This window comes from Oryx dammah, unplaced genomic scaffold (genome assembly GCF_014754425.2).
Source record: "Oryx dammah isolate SB20612 unplaced genomic scaffold, SCBI_Odam_1.1 HiC_scaffold_1, whole genome shotgun sequence".
In the NCBI taxonomy this organism is placed as follows: Eukaryota; Metazoa; Chordata; class Mammalia; order Artiodactyla; family Bovidae; genus Oryx; species Oryx dammah.
Window position 1 is genome coordinate 99923941 of NW_024070185.1, and position 20583 is coordinate 99944523.

At 39.6% G+C, this 20583-nt stretch overlaps 1 protein-coding gene across 1 annotated transcript in view; it reads left to right on the plus strand.

Annotated features, from left to right (window-relative positions):
* The window catches only part of HSDL2 (hydroxysteroid dehydrogenase like 2), a 56756-nt gene extending 36550 nt beyond the window's left edge, over nt 1–20206 (plus strand). The window contains exons 9-11 of the mRNA XM_040239410.1: nt 9197–9346; nt 12791–12919; nt 19489–20206. Coding sequence (XP_040095344.1) covers nt 9197–9346; nt 12791–12919; nt 19489–19601 — 392 coding nt within the window. The 3' untranslated portion in view covers nt 19602–20206. The remainder of the gene's footprint in view (nt 1–9196; nt 9347–12790; nt 12920–19488) is intronic.
* Nucleotides 20207–20583: the final 377 nt, after the last annotated feature.

The window sequence follows — 20583 nt, forward strand, 5'->3', positions numbered from 1 at the left end:
AGATGTAGACTGTATTTTCTGTGGGAAAATAAAGTTACTAACTTAACGTATATCTTCCAAAATGTAGAATTGTACATTTCTGCTTTTAAACTATTTTGTATTTGGCAAGAAGTGGGGGGCAGCGCTGTACTGCTTAAGGGATCTTAGTGCCAAGTCCTAAGTACTGGATCACCAGGGAATTCCCTATTTTTGTAATTTAAACTAGACAAGTAATGTTATAGTTAATTCTAGCAAAGGAGTTTTTTTTTTTTTTTCCTTCTACTGGTAAGAAGTTTTCAGTATATTCTTTTCATTTAAGGAGAAAAAAAGTTATCTTTAAAATGCACCTTTTTAACGGTTTTATTTCTTTTCCTTGGCACCATTTTTAGGTGTTTTGTGTTGATATTTTATTTTGAGGAAAAATGTGTCATGTTATAGTACATCTGACACCATTCACAGAGTTTGTGCTATGCAATTAACTTCAAAGGAGGTTTGGGTTTCTTTGTTTCATTTTTGTAATTTAGAAACAACAGCTCCCTTAAATTGATCCAGAGTTTACATTTTAATCTTTGTGTTCTGGCATTATGCCACTAACTTACTGAAAGGTATCAGAAGAAACACTCTTTAGTGAAAATCCATTAGAATTTCTCTCATAGTTTATTAACAAGAATAGCAGTGCTTCCTCTGGACCCTCACCTTATTTTTATATTATAGACTCTGTGAATTTTAGTGACTTTTTTTAGATGGCGGTTAGAAAGTTGAAAACGTTTCTTCTGTGCCTTTAGCAAACCTATAGAACCTTACTGCAATGCGTTTTAGTCCCAAACCTTATTTCCAGCTTAATCTTTTTATTAAGTTAGATAATATTTCTGGCTGCACTGGGTCTTCGTTGCTGCTCTTGGGTTTTCTGTAACTGCGGTGAGTGGGGCTACTCTTCATGGCAGTGCATGGACTTCCCATTCCAGTGACTTCTCTTGTGGCAGCATATGGGCTCTAGAAAGTGGAGTTGTGGCACACCGGCTTAGTTGCCCCTGGCATGTGGGATCTTCCCAGACGAGAGATCAAACCTGTGTCCTCCAAATTGGCAGGTGGACTCTCAACCACTGGACTACTAGGGAAGTCCTCTGTGACATTTCTAGGTTGTAGTTTGGGGAGTCAGGATGTCTCTGGTTTAGGATTCTCTGGCCAGGTGGTCCATGGCTCAGAGGCCTGTTGGCTCATCTCATGTGTTAATGATATCTACAGCAGCATTTTTAATACATCAGTGATGTTACCAACAACAGGAATTTTAGTCGACTCTAGTTAATTGGTATTCAGTTAGCACAGAATTGAGATCAGAGGAAACAAGCCAAGGAATGAAGTTTTGGATGTAGAGGTTAATCATAAACTTACTAAACTCATTTTGGGAGAACTTGATTTCATTTCCTTCCCCAAAGTTTCCATATTTGTTGTCTACTGCCTGTCCCTTTGAAATATACTACTGGTTTGTTTGTCTCCTATAGTTTATTCTCTTGTGCAGTCATCATAGTCTAGGTGATAAATGGTGCAGTTTATCCCTTGGCAAGTGTCTTTCAAGACTGCACTGAAGTTTTCATTGCCATCTCCTTGGCACCTCAGATGATACAGATGATATATCTTGATTAATGGACAAGTCACCCAAATTAGTCACCTATTAGTAAGAGAGGTGTTCCAACAGTTATTGTATGATAAACTTAGTTCTGTCTGATGTGCCTTCTAAAACCAAATACATCCCTATATGTTTCCTGCCTCCAGAAACATGAAGCAAGCCTATGTCTTTGCCTTCTGCAGTTTTAGCAGCCTCTGCTGGGTGCAGTTCTGCTGAGTGTATGTCTTAGTGGTCTATGCTCAGCCTCTATATTGGCTATATAAAAATTACATAGACATAGAACACAATGTGGAGGAATATTACCCAGTCAGACCGCCTGGGCTGGAATTCCTGCTGTGCCACTTACTGCTGTGTAACCTTGGTTGGGTATTTCAGTCGCCATTTTTAGAACCTCACTCACTTCTTTTTACTTAAATCATGAATTGCATTTATTTTATTAAGCCTACTAAAGTGCTTTCTGAAACAAGATATGTTAGAAACAATAAGGAGAAACTAACTTTTTATATTGACTTTATATCTGGTCACCTTCATGAGTTTTTGTTTTGTTTTAGACTTCTAATAGTTTCTCATAGAGAGACAGTTACTGAAAGCATAGACTTTGGAGTAAGATCTGGGTATGAGTCCTGTCCCTGCCACTTTTGTCTCTGACCTTGAACAAGTCACTTCAGCTCTCTGAAACAGTTTTCTCATCTCTTACTTTCCTTATACAAGTATCGTGAGATTAGGTATGATAGAGTATCATGTTGTGAATTTTATATAGCAAATTGTCTATACACATAAGTTGGTATAATTATCACTGAGTAATTTCTTGAAGTTCCTAAGTGGTCAAACTTATTATCTGCCTATAATAGTATCTTACAGGATTATTTCTGGCATGTATCTTAATATACTGACTCAAACTTCCAGAAGCATTTGGAAATATTTATTGAAATTATTTGTTTTAGGTATTCTTCTTTTATTCTTAATTTTATTGAGAAAAATCTTTAGAGTTTATCCATAAGTAAGATGTTAGATGTTGGTTAAGATTTTTTTATCAGTTTAGATTAATGTCTAAATTTTTGTTATTGCTTCCTATATTTTATTTTTTGTTCTGTTTTGAATATGGCATCAATTGGGTAACTTTCTTTTTCCATGTTCTTTTTCTTGAAGGTTTGAAATGTCTCACTAAGTCATTTGAGTCTTTTCTAAAGTTGTTTCTTTGAAAATATCTTTTCTTTCTCAGTCAATTAACGATTTTTTCTAAAATAAAAAAATCCAGAACCAGCCATTTAAAATTTTAAAATTTATTTAAGTGTTGTCATATAGTATTCATTTATAATTTAAGTTTTTTGTGTATTTTATCCCTCTTTAGAGTTTATTTTTCCCTCCTTTTTTTGGATTAGTTTTCTAGAAAGTTTTCAATTTTAGTGTATTTTATTATTTTTTGCTCTTAAGAACCAGGTTTTAAATTTTATTTCATTTTTCATACTTCTGCTTTTTTCTTTACTGATTCATTACTTCTATTGCAGCTTTAAGGCATGATCTACATATACCCCAGACTCACCATTTTAAAGTATGTAGTTAAGTAATTTTAATATATTTACAAAAATGCAACCATTTGATTCATTAATTTAAAATTTTCTTGCTTTATTTCTTTCTTTTCTGTTTTCTTTTTGAGATTGCATATTTTTGTTCTTTCTTTGCTTGCTAGGCTAATACTTTCTTTTTATTTCTTTAAAAATAATAAAATAATTTTGACTGTGCATTTACCCCTTTAATATAACTTTGTCCACATCTAATAGATTTTGTAATGTACTTTAATCAATTTTGATGTTTTAAAAATTCATTTATATATAAAAAGCTTAGTATAGAGAGAATACAGAAAAATTTAAAAACCGTGTGTAACCTGCCATCCAAATATAAATACTGTTTTTGTCTTGGTTTATTTCTTTCCAGTCACTTAAATTTTCTGCAAATGTAACTTAAAATTCATACCCACAAATATATATTTCACCTGATTGGATCATATTGTATTTAATTGTATATGCTTCATTTTACTTAATATTATATCCTATTATCCATGTCTTCAAAAACAAATTTTTGAAATGGCAACTTAATGTTGAGTGAATGTTGAGTGAATATACAATTCAGTTCAGTTGCTCAGTCGTGTCCGACTCTTTGCGACCCCATGAATCGCAGCACACTAGGCCTCCCTGTCCATCACCATCTCCTGGAATTCACTCAGACTCACGTCCATTGAGTCCGTGATGCCATTCAGCCATCTCATCCTCTGTCGTCCCCTTCTCCTCTTGCCCCCAATCCCTCCCAGCATCAGAGTCTTTTCCAATAAGTCAACTCTTCACATGAGGTGGCCAAAGTACTGGAGCTTCAGCTTCAGCATCATTCCTTCCAAAGAAATCCCAGGGCTGATCTCCTTCAGAATGGACTGGTTGGATCTCCTTGCAGTCCAAGGGACTCTCAAGAGTCTTCTCCAACACCACAGTTCAAAAGCATCAGTTCTTCTGCGCTCAGCCTTCTTCACAGTCCAACTCTCACATCCATACATGACCACAGGAAAAACCATAGCCTTGACTAGAGGGACCTTAGTCGGCAAAGTAATGTCTCTGCTTTTGAATATACTATCTAGGTTGGTCATAACTTTTCTTCCAAGGAGTAAGCGTCTTTTAATTTCATGGCTGCAGTCACCATCTGCAGTTATTTTGGAGCCCCCCAAAATAAAGTCTGACACTGTTTCCACTGTTTCCCCATCTATTTCCCATGAAGTGATGGGACCAGATGCCATGATCTTCGTTTTCTGAATGTGGAGCTTTAAGCCAACTTTTTCGCTCTCCTCTTTCACTTTCATCAAGAGGCTTTTTAGTTCCTCTTCACTTTCTGCCATAAGGGTGGTGTCATCTGCATATCTGAGGTGATTGATATTTCTCCCGGCAATCTTGATTCCAGCTTGTGTTTCTTCCAGTCCAGCATTTCTCATGATGTACTCTGCATATAAGTTAAATAAGCAGGGTGACAATACACAGCCTTGACGGACTCCTTTTCCTATTTGGAACCAGTCTGTTGTTCCATGTCCAGTTCTAACTGTTGCTTCCTGACCTGCATACAGATTTCTCAAGAGGCAGGTTAGGTGGTCTGGTATTCCCATCTCTCTCAGAATTGTCCACAGTTTATTGTGATCCACACAGTCAAAGGCTTTGGCATAGTCAAGAAAGCAGAAATAGATGTTTTTCTGGAACTCTCTTGCTTTTTCCATGATCCAGCAGATGTTGGCAATTTGATCTCTGGTTCCTCTGCCTTTTCTAAAACCAGCTTGAACATCTGGAAGTTCACGGTTCACGTCTTGCTGAAGCCTGGCTTGGAGAATTTTGAGCATTACTTTACTAGCATGTGAGATGAATGCAATTGTGCAGTAGTTTGAGCATTCTTTGGCAGTGCCTTTCTTTGGAATTGGAATGAAAACTGACCTTTTCCAGTCCTGTGGCCACTGCTGAGTTTTCCAAATTTGCTGGCATATTGAGTGCAGCACTTTCACAGCATCATCTTTCAGGATTTGAAACAGCTCAACTGGAATTACATCACCTCCAATAGCTTTGTTCGTGTGATGCTTTCTAAGGCCCACTTGACTTCACATTCCAGGATGTCTGGCTCTAGATCAGTGATCACATCATCATGATTATCTGGGTCATGAAGATCTTTTTTGTACAGTTCTTCCGTGTATTCTTGCCACCTCTTCTTAATATCTTCGGCTTCTGTTAGGTCCATACCATTTCTGTCCTTTATTGAGCCCATCTTTGCATGAAATGTTCCCTTGGTATCTCTAATTTTATTGAAGAGATCTCTAGTCTTTCCCATTCTGTTGTTTTCCTCTATTTCTTTGCATTGATCGCTGAAGAAGGCTTTCTTATTTCTTCTTGCTATTCTTTGAAACTCTGCATTCAGATGCTTATATCTTTCCTTTTCTCCTTTGCTTTTCACCGCTCTTCTTTTCACAGCTATTTGTAAGGCCTCCCCAGATAGCCATTTTGCTTTTTTGCATTTCTTTTCCATGGGGATGGTCTTGATCCCTGTCTCCTGTACAATGTCACGAACCTCATTCCATAGTTCATCAGGCACTCTATCAGATCTAGGCCCTTAAAGCTATTTCTCACTTCCACTGTATAATCATAAGGGATTTGATTTAGGTCATACCTGAATGGTCTAGCGGTTTTCCCTACTTTCTTCAATTTGAGTCTGAATTTGGCAATAAGGAGTTCATGATCTGAGCCACAGTCAGCTCCTCGTCTTGTTTTTGTTGACTGTATAGAGCTTCTCCATCTTTGGCTGCAAAGAATATAATCAATCTGATTTCGGTGTTGACCATCTGTGATGTCCATGTGTAGAGTCTTCTCTTGTGTTGTTGGAGGAGGGTGTTTGCTATGACCAGTGCATTCTCTTGGCAGAACTCTGTTAGCCTTTCCCCTGCTTCATTCTGTATTCCAAGGCCAAATTTGCCTGTTACTCCAGGTGTTTCTTGACTTCCTACTTTTGCATTCCAGTCCCCTGTAATGAAAAGGAGATCCTTTTTGGGTGTTAGTTCTAAAAGATCTTGTAGGTCTTTATAAAACCATTCAACTTCAGTTTCTTCAGTGTTACTGGTTGGGGCATAGACTTGGATTACCGTGATATTGAATGGTTTGCCTTGGAGACGAACAGAGATCATTCTGTCGTTTTTGAGATTGCATCCAAGTACTGCATATCAGACTCTTCTGTTGACCATGATGGCTACTCCATTTCTTCTGAGGGATTCCTGCCTGCAGTAGTAGATGTAATGGTCATCTGAGTTAAATTCACCCATTCCAGTCCATTTTAGTTCGCTGATACCTAGAATGTCAACGTTCACCCTTGCCATCTCTTGTTTGACCACGTCCAATTTGCCTTGATTCATAGACCTGACATTCCAGGTTCCTATGCAATATTGCTCTTTACAGCATCGGATCTTGCTTCTATCACCAGTCCCATCCACAACTGGGTATTGTTTTTGCTTTGGCTCCAAGCCTTCATTCTTTCTGGAGTTATTTCTCCACTCATCTCCAGTAGCATATTGGGCACCTAATGACCTGGGGAGTTCCTCTTTTGGTATCCTATCATTTTGCCTTTTCATACTGTTCATGGGGTTCTCAAGGCAAGAATACTGAAGTGGCTTGCCATTCCCTTCTCCAGTGGACCAGGCTCTGTCAGACCTCTCCACACGTCTTGGGTTGCCCCGCAGGCATGGCTTGGTTTCAAGGCTCTGGTCCTAGTGTGATTAGATTGACTAGTTTTCTGTGAGTATGGTTTCAGTGTGTCTGCCCTCTGATGCCCTCTTGCAACACCTACCATCTTACTTGGGTTTCTCTTACCTTGGGCATGGGGTATCTCTTCACGGCTGCTCCAGCAAGGCACAGCTGCTGCTCCTTACCTTGGACCAGGGGTATCTCCTTACCGCCGCTGTTCCTGACCTTCAGTGTGGGATAGCTCCTCTAGGCCCTCCTGTGCCTGGGCAGCCACCAATCCTCGGGTTGCTCCTCCCGGTCACCGGCCCTGGCCTCGGGCGTGAGTGGCTCTTCCCAGCTGCCGCCCCTGACCTCAGAGGCAGGGTAGCTCCACCCGGCTGCCGCCCTGACCTCGGACGCAGGGTAGCTCCTCTCGGCCGTTCCTGCGCCATCGCAGCCTGGCACTCTAGGCCACTGCCCCTGACCATTGTATAAATGTTACAGCATTTTCTTTTAGTAGATCACTAAAAGTGGATGATCAGGCAATGAGAGAATTCCTGACACATATTACCAAGTTTCCTTCCAGAATTATAAATACTGGCTGTATATGAGTATCTCCCTCACTGCACTGTCAGCATTAAATATTGAAATATATATCTGAATTTTTAAATTGGCTTCTAAATAATAATTCCATAGTCATTGGATCTTAAGTATTTCACCTTTAATATCTGCTGGACTTTAGAAAAGGAGAAGGCTTTTACTGTTTTTTTAATTTGTCTGTGGAACCATAATGGAAGGTAATTTGTATTCAACAAATTTGAGATACTTTTAATTGATTATATTGTCCTAGGTAGATCTTTGTGCTGCTGATTAGATTTTATTTAATAGCCTTTGGTGAGTTATATTGGGCAATATGCTGCTGCTGCTGCATCACTTCAGTCGTGTCCGACTCTGTGCAACCCCATTGTCGGCAGCCCACCAGGTTCCCCTATCCCTGGGATTCTCCAGGCAAGAACGCTTGAGTGGGTTGCCATTTCCTTCTTCAGTGCATGAAAGTGAAAAGTGAAAGTGAAGTCGTGTCCGACTCTTTTCGACCCCATGGACTGCAGCCTACCAGGCTCCTCCATCCATAGGATTTTCCAGGCAAGAGTGCTGGAGTGGGTTGCCATTGCCTTCTCCGATTGGTCAATATGACTGGGTATAATTTGAGTTGGGAAATAGATAAAGAACTGATCTTCAGCCTAAAGTACAGATTGTCCTTTGAGTTAAATAACAAATTACTGTCACCTGTTTCTGGGTGCAGCCAAACTGCCCACAAATGATTCCAAGAGGATAAATAAAGATGTGTTCGTATTGACGGACAGCTTCATACTAAGGGATCTGAACAGTCCTGTGCACTGCAGATCTGCTCCCCTGGTCCATCATATGCTGAATGGTCATGGCCAGTGGTTTAAGTGAATACAAAGTGTTGCAACCCGTATTCATTCCCGTGGCCTCGGTTTCTAGGCAGTGGGGCCTTCGTGAAACTTATACGTGGTTTGATCTCTCTCTTCATCAAGTGGGAGGGACCAATTGGAATGAAATTGGGAAAAGTAATGAGTTTGTGTGACTTAAGACATTTTGAGCCTTCTTTCTTTCAGAGTAGGCTATTCTCAGTCTTTACATGATTTTTACTTAAAGAGGCATTTCCATTCCCTGAAAGGAGGAGGCAGGTTCAATCCAGGGATGAAGTGAAAGTGAAAGTTGATCAGTCATGTCTGACTCTTTGCTACCCCATGGACTATACAGTCCATGGAATTCTCCAGGCCAGAGTACTGGAGTGGGTAGCCTTTCCCTTCTCCAGGGGATCTTCCCAACCCAGCGATGAAGAGACTAGGTGTATACGTTTAATTTAGAGGTAAAATTGTTGAGTTCACTTGGCTGTTGATTCAAGCTGCAGTTTCCAGTTCAGTTCCACTGATTTGTATAGTGATATTCTGATCTCCATCTTTCTGACTCCATGGTGTTCTTTGCTTATTTGGTTTTAGCACTCAGAGGCGATGATAAAGGAGTGATTGTTACCACTAAAACTCCAGTAGTTTGTTTAGATCTATTTACTATAAACACTGTATTGTTTGGAATTTTTTTAACCTAATCTTGAGAGCTTTTTACTTGAAGAGTATAAACCATTTACATTTGCGATCATAACTGATGTGTTTGGTTGTTATTCCATATGTTTGATTTGTGCTTTTAAGACGCCACTGAACATATTTAAGGTCATTTTGGTCAAATGTTAGCAAGTCTGTTCTGCTAATCAATTAATTTTGTGTGGGACCTTACATTGCCTGGGCCTTAAAGCACTTGCATCAGTAACATTTTATAGGTGCTGTTCCAGAATTGAAAGAAGAGAAGACGCAGCCACCACCAAAGCCACGTTCTGGAGCTGTGGAAGAAACATTCAGAATTGTTAAGGACTCACTCAGTGAGGATGTTGTTAAAGCCACTCAAGCCATCTATCAGTTTGAACTCTCAGGTAAGGGTTACTTCTGGTAACCTGTAGCTTTTATTGAAACAAAGTAGGGTGTTTTCTATAAAAGTATATCAGCTTCCAGTAGTAATCACCTGGATAGATGGCTATATCCAGAACCTTTACCCTAGAATGTAGACGTTTAAGAAGAGCAGATAACTGCTGATTTGTATTTTTGTGTTTTCTTTTCGGATTTTGTGCGTTTGTCAAAGCTCAGTTGGTAAATCATCTGCCTGCAATGCAGGAGGCCCGGGTTCGATTTCTGGGTTGGGAAGATCCCCTGGGGAAAGAAATGGCAACCCACTCCAGTATTTTTGCCTGGAGAACCCCATGGGCAGAGGAGCCTGGCAGGCACAGTCCATGGGATTGCAAGAATCTGACATGACTTGGCAACTAAACCACCAACATCAAAGCTTTGGATTTGTGGTTATGTTGGGGTTCCTATATGTCAACCTATAATTATATCTACTTGTTTTAAACTGGTAGTTCCACATATAAGTGATACACTTGTTTTCTACGTGTTTTTGTAGTTCTTCTGATTTGTATTTTTAAGTTAATATCAGTGTATATGGACATATGTAAAATAAAATTTCCTTATAGATACTTCCAGTGTTAATGTCTTGGTGTATGATATTGAGAGAAAATCTTATTTAGAAGACAGGTAGTATAATACAGTAATTTATTAACCATGGACACCTTGCCTTTTTTTTTTCCTTTTTTTTTTCTTTTTGGCTGCACCACATACGGCTTGTGGGATTTTACTTTCCTGACAAAGGACTTAACCTGAGCCCACAGCAGTGATAAGCACTGAGTCCTAACCACTGGACTGCCAGGGAACTCTCTTGCTATTTTTTAATCATTGAGATTATTCTGATCAGTCTGAATGCAGTCAGCTTTTAAAATCTCTCAATATTTTTCTTCTCAGTACAGTTTTAATACATGTTAATGATAGTTTTAAGAATTAGCTACCACAGCCCCATTGCACACAAACTTTGACATTACCAATTCTTTTATCCTATATCACTTCTACTTTATCTTAATCCATCTGCATCTTCTTGTTTTTACTTCCTTTCCCTAGAACCCATAGTCCATTGCTTCAGTCACTGTCTTGCCTATATCCTAAACCTCCTCACCTACTGCTTGTGTCACTGACTGTCAAAATCCTAGTCCTGGGTGATCAGACTGTCTACCTGCTCCGCACTTGAGTCCAGGCTGCCAAGTCTTGCTGGGAAAATGTGGGGAGGGGAGTCACACCACCAATGGACCTGTACCAGTAAAAATTCATCACTGGCCCTCTCCACCTGGGGTCTAAGCAGCACATCAGAATTCATCGTTTCCGTAGTCAGCTTCTTGCCTCATTTTCCACAGTGACTGTTTTAAACCTTTCAGTGCTCCTCAAATCTCCTATCTCTCCCTTTACCACTTTCCTGCACATTTCTGCAGATAATCCCACCTCCTCTTTCACAGAGATAAGGGAAGCCAACAGATAGGAATTTATTTAGCTTCCTGCCATCTGACACCAAACCGATAAACCTCTCATCTTCCCCTCCCAGCAGGCTGAGCTCAGCTCCAGATGTGTGCATCTTAAGCTTTAAGGTCCATACTGATCTTCCCGCAGGGCATGCTAAAATGCAGAATCTGATTCAGTAGGTATGAGGTAGGGTCTGAAGTCTGCATTTCTGACGTGATGACAGTATTGCAGTTCATGGATCACACTTTGAGTAGCAAAATTCTAGATCCCATTTTCTCTGGCCTCCTTAGGGAATATGTGCTGTCTCTTCCACCTATTTGTCCTGAATCCTCCTTCCCAGTGGCTTCTTAACATTCCCAAAGTCTATTCTATCTTTAAAAAAAATACAGCAGTAACAACCCTTCCCAATCACACTGCCCACCTCCGTCTTTCTTCTCCCTTTCAGAGCCAAACTTATTTTCATGTACAGTTCTCTCTGCTCTAGTGTCATTTTCCTCCATCCCACTGAATTTGCTCTCACCAGAGTCCTCAGTGACTTCTGTGTCACCAGTGGGCATTTGCCATTCTTGCCTTGTCACCACTCTGCAACATTGGATACTGTTGACCACACTTTCCTTCTGGAAATGTCCGTTTGCTTTTCTTCTCTATCTGTCATCATGCCTTGTCCATCTCCTGTGCTAGATGCTTCTCCATCCTTTTCTTAAATGTTGATGTTCTTCAGGTCACTGTCTTGGAACTCTTTGTATTCTACAGACTCTGTCTAGGAAAACCCCAAGCACTCACATGGCTTCTGTGACCATCAGAGCTGGTTCCTTTGTATCTCTCTTTCTAGCCTGGTCAAACTTCATGTGACATTTTCACCCAGCTATCACAAAGATGCCTCAGTCTGAAAATGTTTGTAATAATTCATTATTCCCAGTGCCCGCCTTTGGCACTACTTGTTAAATCTACTCTTCAATAGTCCTCTCTCAGAAAAAAAAAACAACACCACCATTATTTATCCAGCTTCCAAAGCCAAAATCTAGCAAAGTACATCATTCTTCTGCACCCTCCCTACCTTTCCCTCTTCATATGCAATCCGTTACCTAATTCTGTGGTCCTGCTTTGGTAAGTTCTCACTCACATATGCCAACTTTTACCCATGTTCACTGCTGTGATCCTGACCCAGGCATAGATCCTCAAGCTCCTGAACAACCCCAGTCCCTTCCTAAATTGTCCTCTGCATCCTCTCTTTATTCATGTATGACTGCACTGGGTCTTCGCTGTCGCACACGGCCTTTCTCCAGTTGCGCCGAGTGGGGGCTCTCCTCTAGTTACGGCCCATGGGCTTCTGGCTGCGATGGCTTCTCTGGTTGTGGAGCATGGGCTCTAGGGCAGGCAGGCTTCAGTAGTCGCGGCTCATGGGCTTAGTTGCCCTGCAGCACATGGAATCTTCCCAGACCAGGGATTGAACCCGTGTCCCCTGCCTTGGCAGGCAGATTCTTTACCACTGGACCATCGGGGAAGTCCCTCTGCATCCTCTTTATCCCTCTCCAACATAGTATTCTCTACACTGCTGTTAGGGTGATCTATGTAAAGTGCAAACCTAATGCCATTCTCCTTCCATGGCATATCCTGTAGAATAAAGACAGGGACTGCCTCATGAGTTCATCTGAGGCCACCATCCATTCTCTTTCTATCTTCTGTACTTTTTTAGTTCCTCTTCTAGCAAATTCTTACCTAACTTTTAAATCTCTGCTTTGGCTGGACTTTCCTGACTCCACATTGCCCTCCATTTTGTCTTTTGTATGAACCATGTTATTGCAGAGTCTTCAGAGCCTAGCCTAGTGCCTGGCACATAATAAGTTCTTAAATATTGAATTTTATAGAGGCCTGGGAATTTCAGCCTGGGTAACAGCATTATGTATGATTATTCTAATTGTGCAGTTATTAAGAACAGAGCTTCATTGACATTTATTTCTATCTTTGTTTCTGTGCAGGTGAAGATGGTGGAACATGGTTTCTTGATCTTAAAAGCAAGGGTGGTAATGTTGGATATGGAGAGCCTTCTGATCAGGCAGATGTAGTAATGAGTATGTCTGCTGATGATTTTGTAAAAATGTTTTCAGGTGAGTTTTTAAATTTTACTAGTTGACTGCTCAAGAAAAATTTTGTTCTAACATCTTGCTTTCAGTTGAGTCAGTCATGTCCAACTCTTTGCGACCCCATGGACTGCAGCATGCCAGGCTTCCCTGTCCATTGCCAGCTCCTGGAGCTTGCTCAAACTCATGTCCATCAAGTCGGTGATGCCATCCAACCATCTCATCCTCTGTTGTCCCCTTCTCCTCCTGCCTTCAATCTTTCCCAGCATCAAGGTCTTTTCTGATGAGTCAGTTCTTCACATCAGGTGGCCAAAGTATTGGAGTTTCAGCTTCAGCATCAGTCCTTCCAAAGAATATTCAGCACTGCTTTCCTTTATGATTGATTGGTTTGATCTCTTTGTAGTCCAAGGGACTCTCTCGAGAGTCTTCTCCAAAACCACAGTTCAAAAGCATCGATTCTTTGGTGATCAGCTTTCTTTATAATCCAACTCTCACATCCATACATGACTACTGGAAAGACCATAGCTTTGACTATACGGAGCTTTGTCAATAAAGTAATGTCTCTGCTTTTTAATATTCTGCTTTACATTTTGCTTTATCCCTTTTCAAATAATCAAGACTCAAACATGTTGTAGCAGTGCAGTCTTAGTGACTATTTATGTTGATTTGAAGAGTACATAGTTTTGAAACGGTGATTCTTATCGTTACCTATACTGACCCTTCAACTTCATCAAACAATGGGGCACAGATGTCAAAATACTGTTTTTGCATGGCTGAAAAGCTAATAAGACAGTATTGGGAACTGATAGATAAATCAGAAGAACTCCTAGGTAGACTTCATTTCTGCCATTTGGACTAAGGTATCATTTCTAATAACATCTTGGAAACTGGAGGTACTGAACTTAACTGCAGCTCATCTATAGAGAGAAGATCATGCTTCAATCTTGCCAGCTACTGTAATAGGAAACTGTAGCCATATCCCATGGCCCAGTGACCCTGTTTCTGAGGAATCCATAACCAAGAGAAGCTTGTACATCATTTTCTATTCTGCCTATGTATCTTTAATTGTACTAGAAAAATGTTAGGGTAATCTTTTCTGTTTTCTACTCTGCAACACAACTCCAGATGGGTAGTTAATTAACACGTGTACTTGTAGAGTGAAGTTGCTCAGTTGTGTCTTACTCTTTGCAACCCCATGGTACGTAGCCTGCCAGGCTGCTCCATCCATGGGATTTTCCAGGCAAGAATACTGGAGTGGGTTGCCATTTCTCCAGGGGATCTTCCCGGGTTTGAACCTAGGAAGTCCCAGGGATTGAACCTGGGTCTCCTGTATTTCAGGCAGACTCTTTACCATCTGAGCCACCAGCTCAAATACTGAAATAGTAGCACTTTAAACAAAAGTATTATAACATTTTAACCTCAAGATCCTAAAGATCATTTGCGTTATGAATGTTATTCTTTGTTCTCTTTTAACCTTCATAAATTGAAGATCAGTCAGAATGTACTCTGTGCTGTATAAGTCTCGTTTTCCATTTCTAGCCCGGGATGCTCATGGCCTGCATACTATCAGAGCCAGTTTGTGTTTGATGTGTATGATGTTACTAATGACTGAGGTTTCTTCAACATCTGCTCCCCGCCCCCCATTTTTTAAACAGTAATGCTAAATATTCATGGTTCAAAAATTAGAAAATATGCTTAGGAATAAGGAAAGTAAATAAAAATATTTTTATTGTACTACTGAAGAATGACCATCAGTTGATTTTTTTTTTTCATCAGTTGATTTTTAGTTTAAAGTTTAAACAAAATATGTTTGGTTTAAATGCATTCTCCTTTAAGAAACCATAGCCACGTCTGTATAGTGGATATGTTAGAAATATAATATATATATATATATATATTAGAAGTTAGAAGTTAAGTTGCTCAGTCGTGTCCGACTCTTTGCAACCCCATGGACTGTACGTAGCCCACCAGGCTCCTCCATCCATGGGATTCTCCAGGCAAGAATCCTGGAGTGGGTTGCCATTTCCTTCTCCAGTGGATCTTCCCGACCCAGGGATCGAACCCAGGTCTCCTGCATTAGAGGCAGAGCCACCAGGGAAGCCTATATATATATATATATTGAATGTATATAAATATGTATATGTGCTTATAAAAACATGAGTATAGCATTGTTTGGTAACCTTTTTCACTTATTACATTATAACATCTTTTAATGTTAACAAAGAGTTATCTTTGTAATCATTTTTAATGGTTTCTTTAGTGTTTGTTTAGTATTTCAAAATCTGTTTCCCTGTAGGGCTTAAACACAGGGCTTTGGATGCTCAATAAATGTTTGGAGATTTTGAACCTTATAAATATATAATATTTTGAACTTAAAAATCTTTAAAATTTAAAAAAATATTGTCATTTCACAAGTAGTTATAGTTCACATATATATGATTACTGTTGAGTTAAGCAATGATCCCAATAATGGCTTGAGATAAAAGATTTTCTCCATTTTATAAAAAGAAAGACTGAGGTATTGATGAATTAAATAATAAATACAGAGTCACTTGGTGGGTGAGTCAGTGTTGGAGTTAGGATTAGAATCCAAGCTAACTCCCAAGCTCTTGCTCTTCTAAATCATGGTATTTTGCCCTTCGGAGGAGAAAGAGTCCAGTGACCTCTTTAATTTACATTTTCTTTATGTAGAATAAACTTGTAACAATGAACTTTACATTTATGTCTTTCTGTGAATGTGCCCCTGGATTGACTGGGGGAGGTCAGTCAGCTAAATGAGTAATTTATATATATATATATATTTTTTTTTTTTTTTCTTACAAGATTTATAGCAGCAGTTCAGATTGGGAACAGATAAGCTTTGTTTCTGTTTCTTATGTCTTTTCATTCTTACTCTTTATCCCACCTACTCTCTTTGAACTGGTGCAATTTAGTTCTCATGTCCTAAGCATTCTCCTTTAAGAAACCATAGCATGTCTGTGACCTAATCTATATAGTGAATGTGTTATTAATATAAAAAATCTCTCCTTTTGGCCAGTAGAGGCCACTGTGTGGCAAAACATTATACTGCTGCTGCTGCTGCTAAGTCACTTCAGTCGTGTCCGACTCTGTGCGACCCCATAGACGGCAGCCCACCACACTCCCCCGTCCCTGGGATTCTCCAAGCAAGAACACTGGAGTGGGCTGCCATTTCCTTCTCCAATGCATGAAAGTGGAAAGTGAAAGTGAAGTCGCTCAGTCGTGTCCGACCCTCGGCGACCCCATGGACTGCAGCCTACCAGGCTCCTCCACCCATGGGATTTGCCAGGCAAGAGTACTGGAGTGGGGTGCCATTGCCTTCTCCAAAACATTATAACAGAAAGAAAATAAACTGTACAAGATTTACCTGATTAGTATTTTGGGAGGAGAAATACACACACACACACATGCATACATATAAAATTGTGCTTACTACCAGTATTTTTCTGGAGAAGGCAATGGCAGCCCACTCCAGTACTCTTGCCTGGCAAATCCCATGGGTGGAGGAGCCTGGTGGGCTGTAGTCCATGGGGCCGCTGAGGGTCGGACACGACCGAGCGACTTCACTTTCCCTTTTCACTTTCATGCATTGGAGAAGGAAATGGCAACCCACTCCAGTGTTCTTGCTTGGAGAATCCCAGGGACGGGGGAGCTTTGTGGGCTCCGTCTATGGGGTCGCACAGAGTCGGACATGACTGATGCGACTTAGCAGCAGCAGCAGCAGCAGTATTTTTCAGAACAGTTTTGTTAAAGTATAACTTACACACCATAAAATCCACTCACTGTAAGTGTATATGATTTTTAGTAAATTTATAGGGTTGTACAACATCACTTATAATCCAGTTTGAGAACATTTCTATAACTCCCTCCAAAATTGTCTGTCTCTTTGCAGTCAGTTCCTCTTTACTGCCCAGCCAGCCCACACTGACTTGCTGTTTATAGATTTGCTGTTTCTGACCATTTCATATAAATGAAATTAAACAATATAGTCTTTCATTTTCTTTTACTTCATCCATCATGTTGTAGCATGTATCAATAGTTCAGTTCGTTTTCGTTGCTAAATAATATTCCGTTATAGGGTATAGCTCATACTTATCCACTCACCGGCTGACAGGCATTTGGGTTGTTTTAAATAGCTTCCCTCATAGCTCAGTTGGTAAAGAATCTGCCAGCAATACAGGAGACCCCAGTTCTATTCCTGGTTCGGGGAGATCTGCTGGAGAAGGGATAGGCCACCCACTCCAGTATTCTTGGGCTTCCCTTGTGGCTCAGCTGGTAAAGAATCAGCCTGCAATGCGGGAGACCTGAGTTTGATCCCTGGATTGGGAAGATTCCCCTGGAGAAGGAAAAGGTTACCCACTCCAGTATTCTGGCTTGGAGAATTCCATGGACTGTATAATCCATGGGGTCACAAAGAGTCAGACAAGACTGAGCGACTTTCACTTTCAAACAGTTTTTGGCTATTATGAATAATGCTGCTGTGAATATTTTCATACATATATTTGTATAGATACATATTTTCATTTCTGTTGGGTTGACTCCTAAGAGTGGAATTGATTATTTTCTGGGTAGAGATTTCCTGTTTGAAATTCATCTTCTCTTAGAATTTTGAAGTCATTGCTCCATTTTCTAAGATTACCATGGAGGATTTGTTATTATTCTTTATTCTTAATCTTTTGTATCGACGCCTCCTCTTTCTGAAAGTTTTGGAATCAAAACAGTCTCTTTCTCTGTAGTGTTCTGAAACTTCACAATGATCCTGGGTGGTCTGGTCATTTTTCATTAATCTTCCTGGATAGTTGATGGGCTCTTTGGGAATGTATCTTATTTCTTTGTTAGTTCTCAGTTTTCTCACTTCTCACATTCTGAAGGAAATATTAAATCTCCGATGTAATCACCTCACATTTAGGGCCTTCTTATACTTTCCTTTGTATTCCTTTACATACATATACATATATATCTGTAGATAGCTCAGTTGGTAAAGAATCCGCCTGCAATGCAGAAGACCCTAGTTCGATTCCTGGGTTGGGAAGATCCACTGGAGAAGGGATAGGCTACCCACTCCAGTCTTCTTGGGCTTCCCTTGTGGCTCAGCTGGTAGAGAATCAGCCTGCAATGCGGTCGACCTGCTTTCGATCCCTGGGTTGGGAAGATCCCCTGGAAAAGGGAAAGGCTACCCACTCCAGTATTCTAGCCTAGAGAATTCCTTGGACTGCATAGTCCGTGGGGTCGCAAAGAGCTGTACACGACTGAGTGACTTTCACTTTACATATATATGTATACAGTAAGGAGAGACTTCATTTGAAAAGATTATTGTGTGTATGGGGGGGACTAGTTTGTGGAGAGAGGCTTATTTAGTAGTGGGAGGAGTATTGCAGTAAAGAGACTGACTGCTGTGACCAGAAGATTGCAAGTGTCTCCTTTCTGTTATATTTTAGTATTGTTGATATATCAAATCTTAATTTCCAAGCGTTCACTCACGTTTTCTCAGTTTCTTTCTTGTTCTTACTGTCCCCTTCTTCCTCACTCTACCCCATTCTGTTCCCTTTCACCTGCTTCTCCCCTTTCCTTTGTTTCCTCTTTTCTCTCCTGCATTTCATCGCCTCCTCTTTTTCTCCCTTTCCAGGGCTTCTCCTCCTCCCCGACCCTTTTTTCCAGCATCCAGTTCTTGATACATTGTTACAGCTTCTCTTATCATCAATGAGGACATGAATTTTGTTTATTTACTTCTTTTCCATTTTTCCTGCGCCTGCAGTCTCTGTTTCCCCCAAATTGCTTTCATCTGGTTTTGGTTTGGAGTGATCTATATATATATATCAAAGATATTTGTCCCCATTTGATGTCCATTCATCTTCACAGGCAAAGCTCTGTAAAGCTGATTGGAAGCTGTATATGCATGAGTGGGGCTGTGCACTATGGTGGGTTTTGCTAGAGAGTGAGAGAGCAAGGCGCAGTTTTTTAGCTGAAGCCTAACAGTGAAAAGACCGGGAAGTGAAAGCAGCAAACAAAAACAAAGTTCTCTCCCTCCAGGAGCTCCTATTTATTATGTTATTATTAGCTACAATTCTGTTTCAGTGCTCACCATTGTATATTCTGGCATTTCTGTGGTTAAAATACTGTTGAGACATACTTTGTATCTATACTTTTACTGTCATTTCTTAAAAAGATTATACTCATTTATGCCATTTGAGTTTTTGAATCTAAACTTGAAATATTAAGAGTTTTAATGAACTACAAAGGTTGAAAAATTAATTAAAATAGTATCTGTTTACTACAACTCATTTGAGGGCCATCTATTCTTTAGTGTTGTGTAACTAACATATACATGTTGCATCTTCAGCTTTTTGACATCTTTTGTTGATTGTTGTTTTTATATTATCTCTTATAAGATACTGTTAAAATCTAAATCAAGGAGTTGGGATTCCCAAGACACTGATAAAAAAATTGGTATAAAAGAAATTTCTGTGCTTCAGAGGTTTATAGAACTCAGAAATTCTTTTTTATAATGCATGTTCTTGAAGTGGTATATCCCTAAGGGCATTAATGCTGCTTTTTCTTCTCTCATTTTCTCATTTTAGGGAAACTAAAACCAACAATGGCATTCATGTCAGGAAAATTGAAGATTAAAGGAAACATGGCCCTGGCAATCAAATTGGAGAAGCTAATGAATCAGATGAACTCCAAGCTATAAAGGGAAAAGAAAATATGTTGACTACTAAGCTCAAAAAGTAAAAGGGCTCAACAGTTAAAATTGAATGTTTCTTTTCACCCCCATTATATTACAAGGATATGCTTGTTCTGGAAAAAAAAATAGAATTTCTGTATCTATAAGATTTGAAATTGTAATTAAAACAGCTATCCAACCAAACATAAGCATCATTAAGTGGTCCTGTATCTCATATACCATCATCTTCTAGGAAAAGTATTATTGGTGATCAGTTAGGGTCAGGCAGTAACAATAACTCTTTTCATATCTTCTTCCCATGTAAAATGAGACTAGTCTGTTTTAAAATTTTCAGTTTAGGATTGTATACTAATGATATTTTAGGTTTAAAAATTTGTTTTAAGAAAGATCTTTTATACTGCATTTTCAGAGAAATCATATAATAGACTACTTAATAAATACTTTGTGAATATGAATTAAACAAAAACATTTTTTCATTTTGTTGACTACCTTTCTAAATGTAAGTTACCTATAGGAAAATATTATTGATATAATTCAACTAATTGCAGTATAGATCCTATTTTAAATTATGTAAAGATATCCTAAAATAAAATAATTTCTTTTCAGAAGCATGCACTTGGTCACAGTGTTTTGAAATGATAATATTAAAATAGATGGTTATGGGCTGAATGGTATGCCCCCTTCAAATACTAAAGTCCTAACCCTGAGAATCTTAGAATGTGACTGTGTTTGGAGGCATTTAAACAAGTGATTAAGTTAAAACCAGGCTTTTAGGGTGGGTCATAATCCATTCTCGGAGAAGGCAATGTCTCCCCACTCCAGTACTTTTGCCTGGAAAATCCCATGGATGGAGGAGCCTGGTGGGCTGAAGTCCATGGGGTCGCTAGAGCCGGACACGACTGAAGCAACTTAGCAGCAGCAGCATAATCCATTCTGACTAGTATCCTTGTAAGAGGAAATTTGGACACAACACCGAAACCAAGGCGGC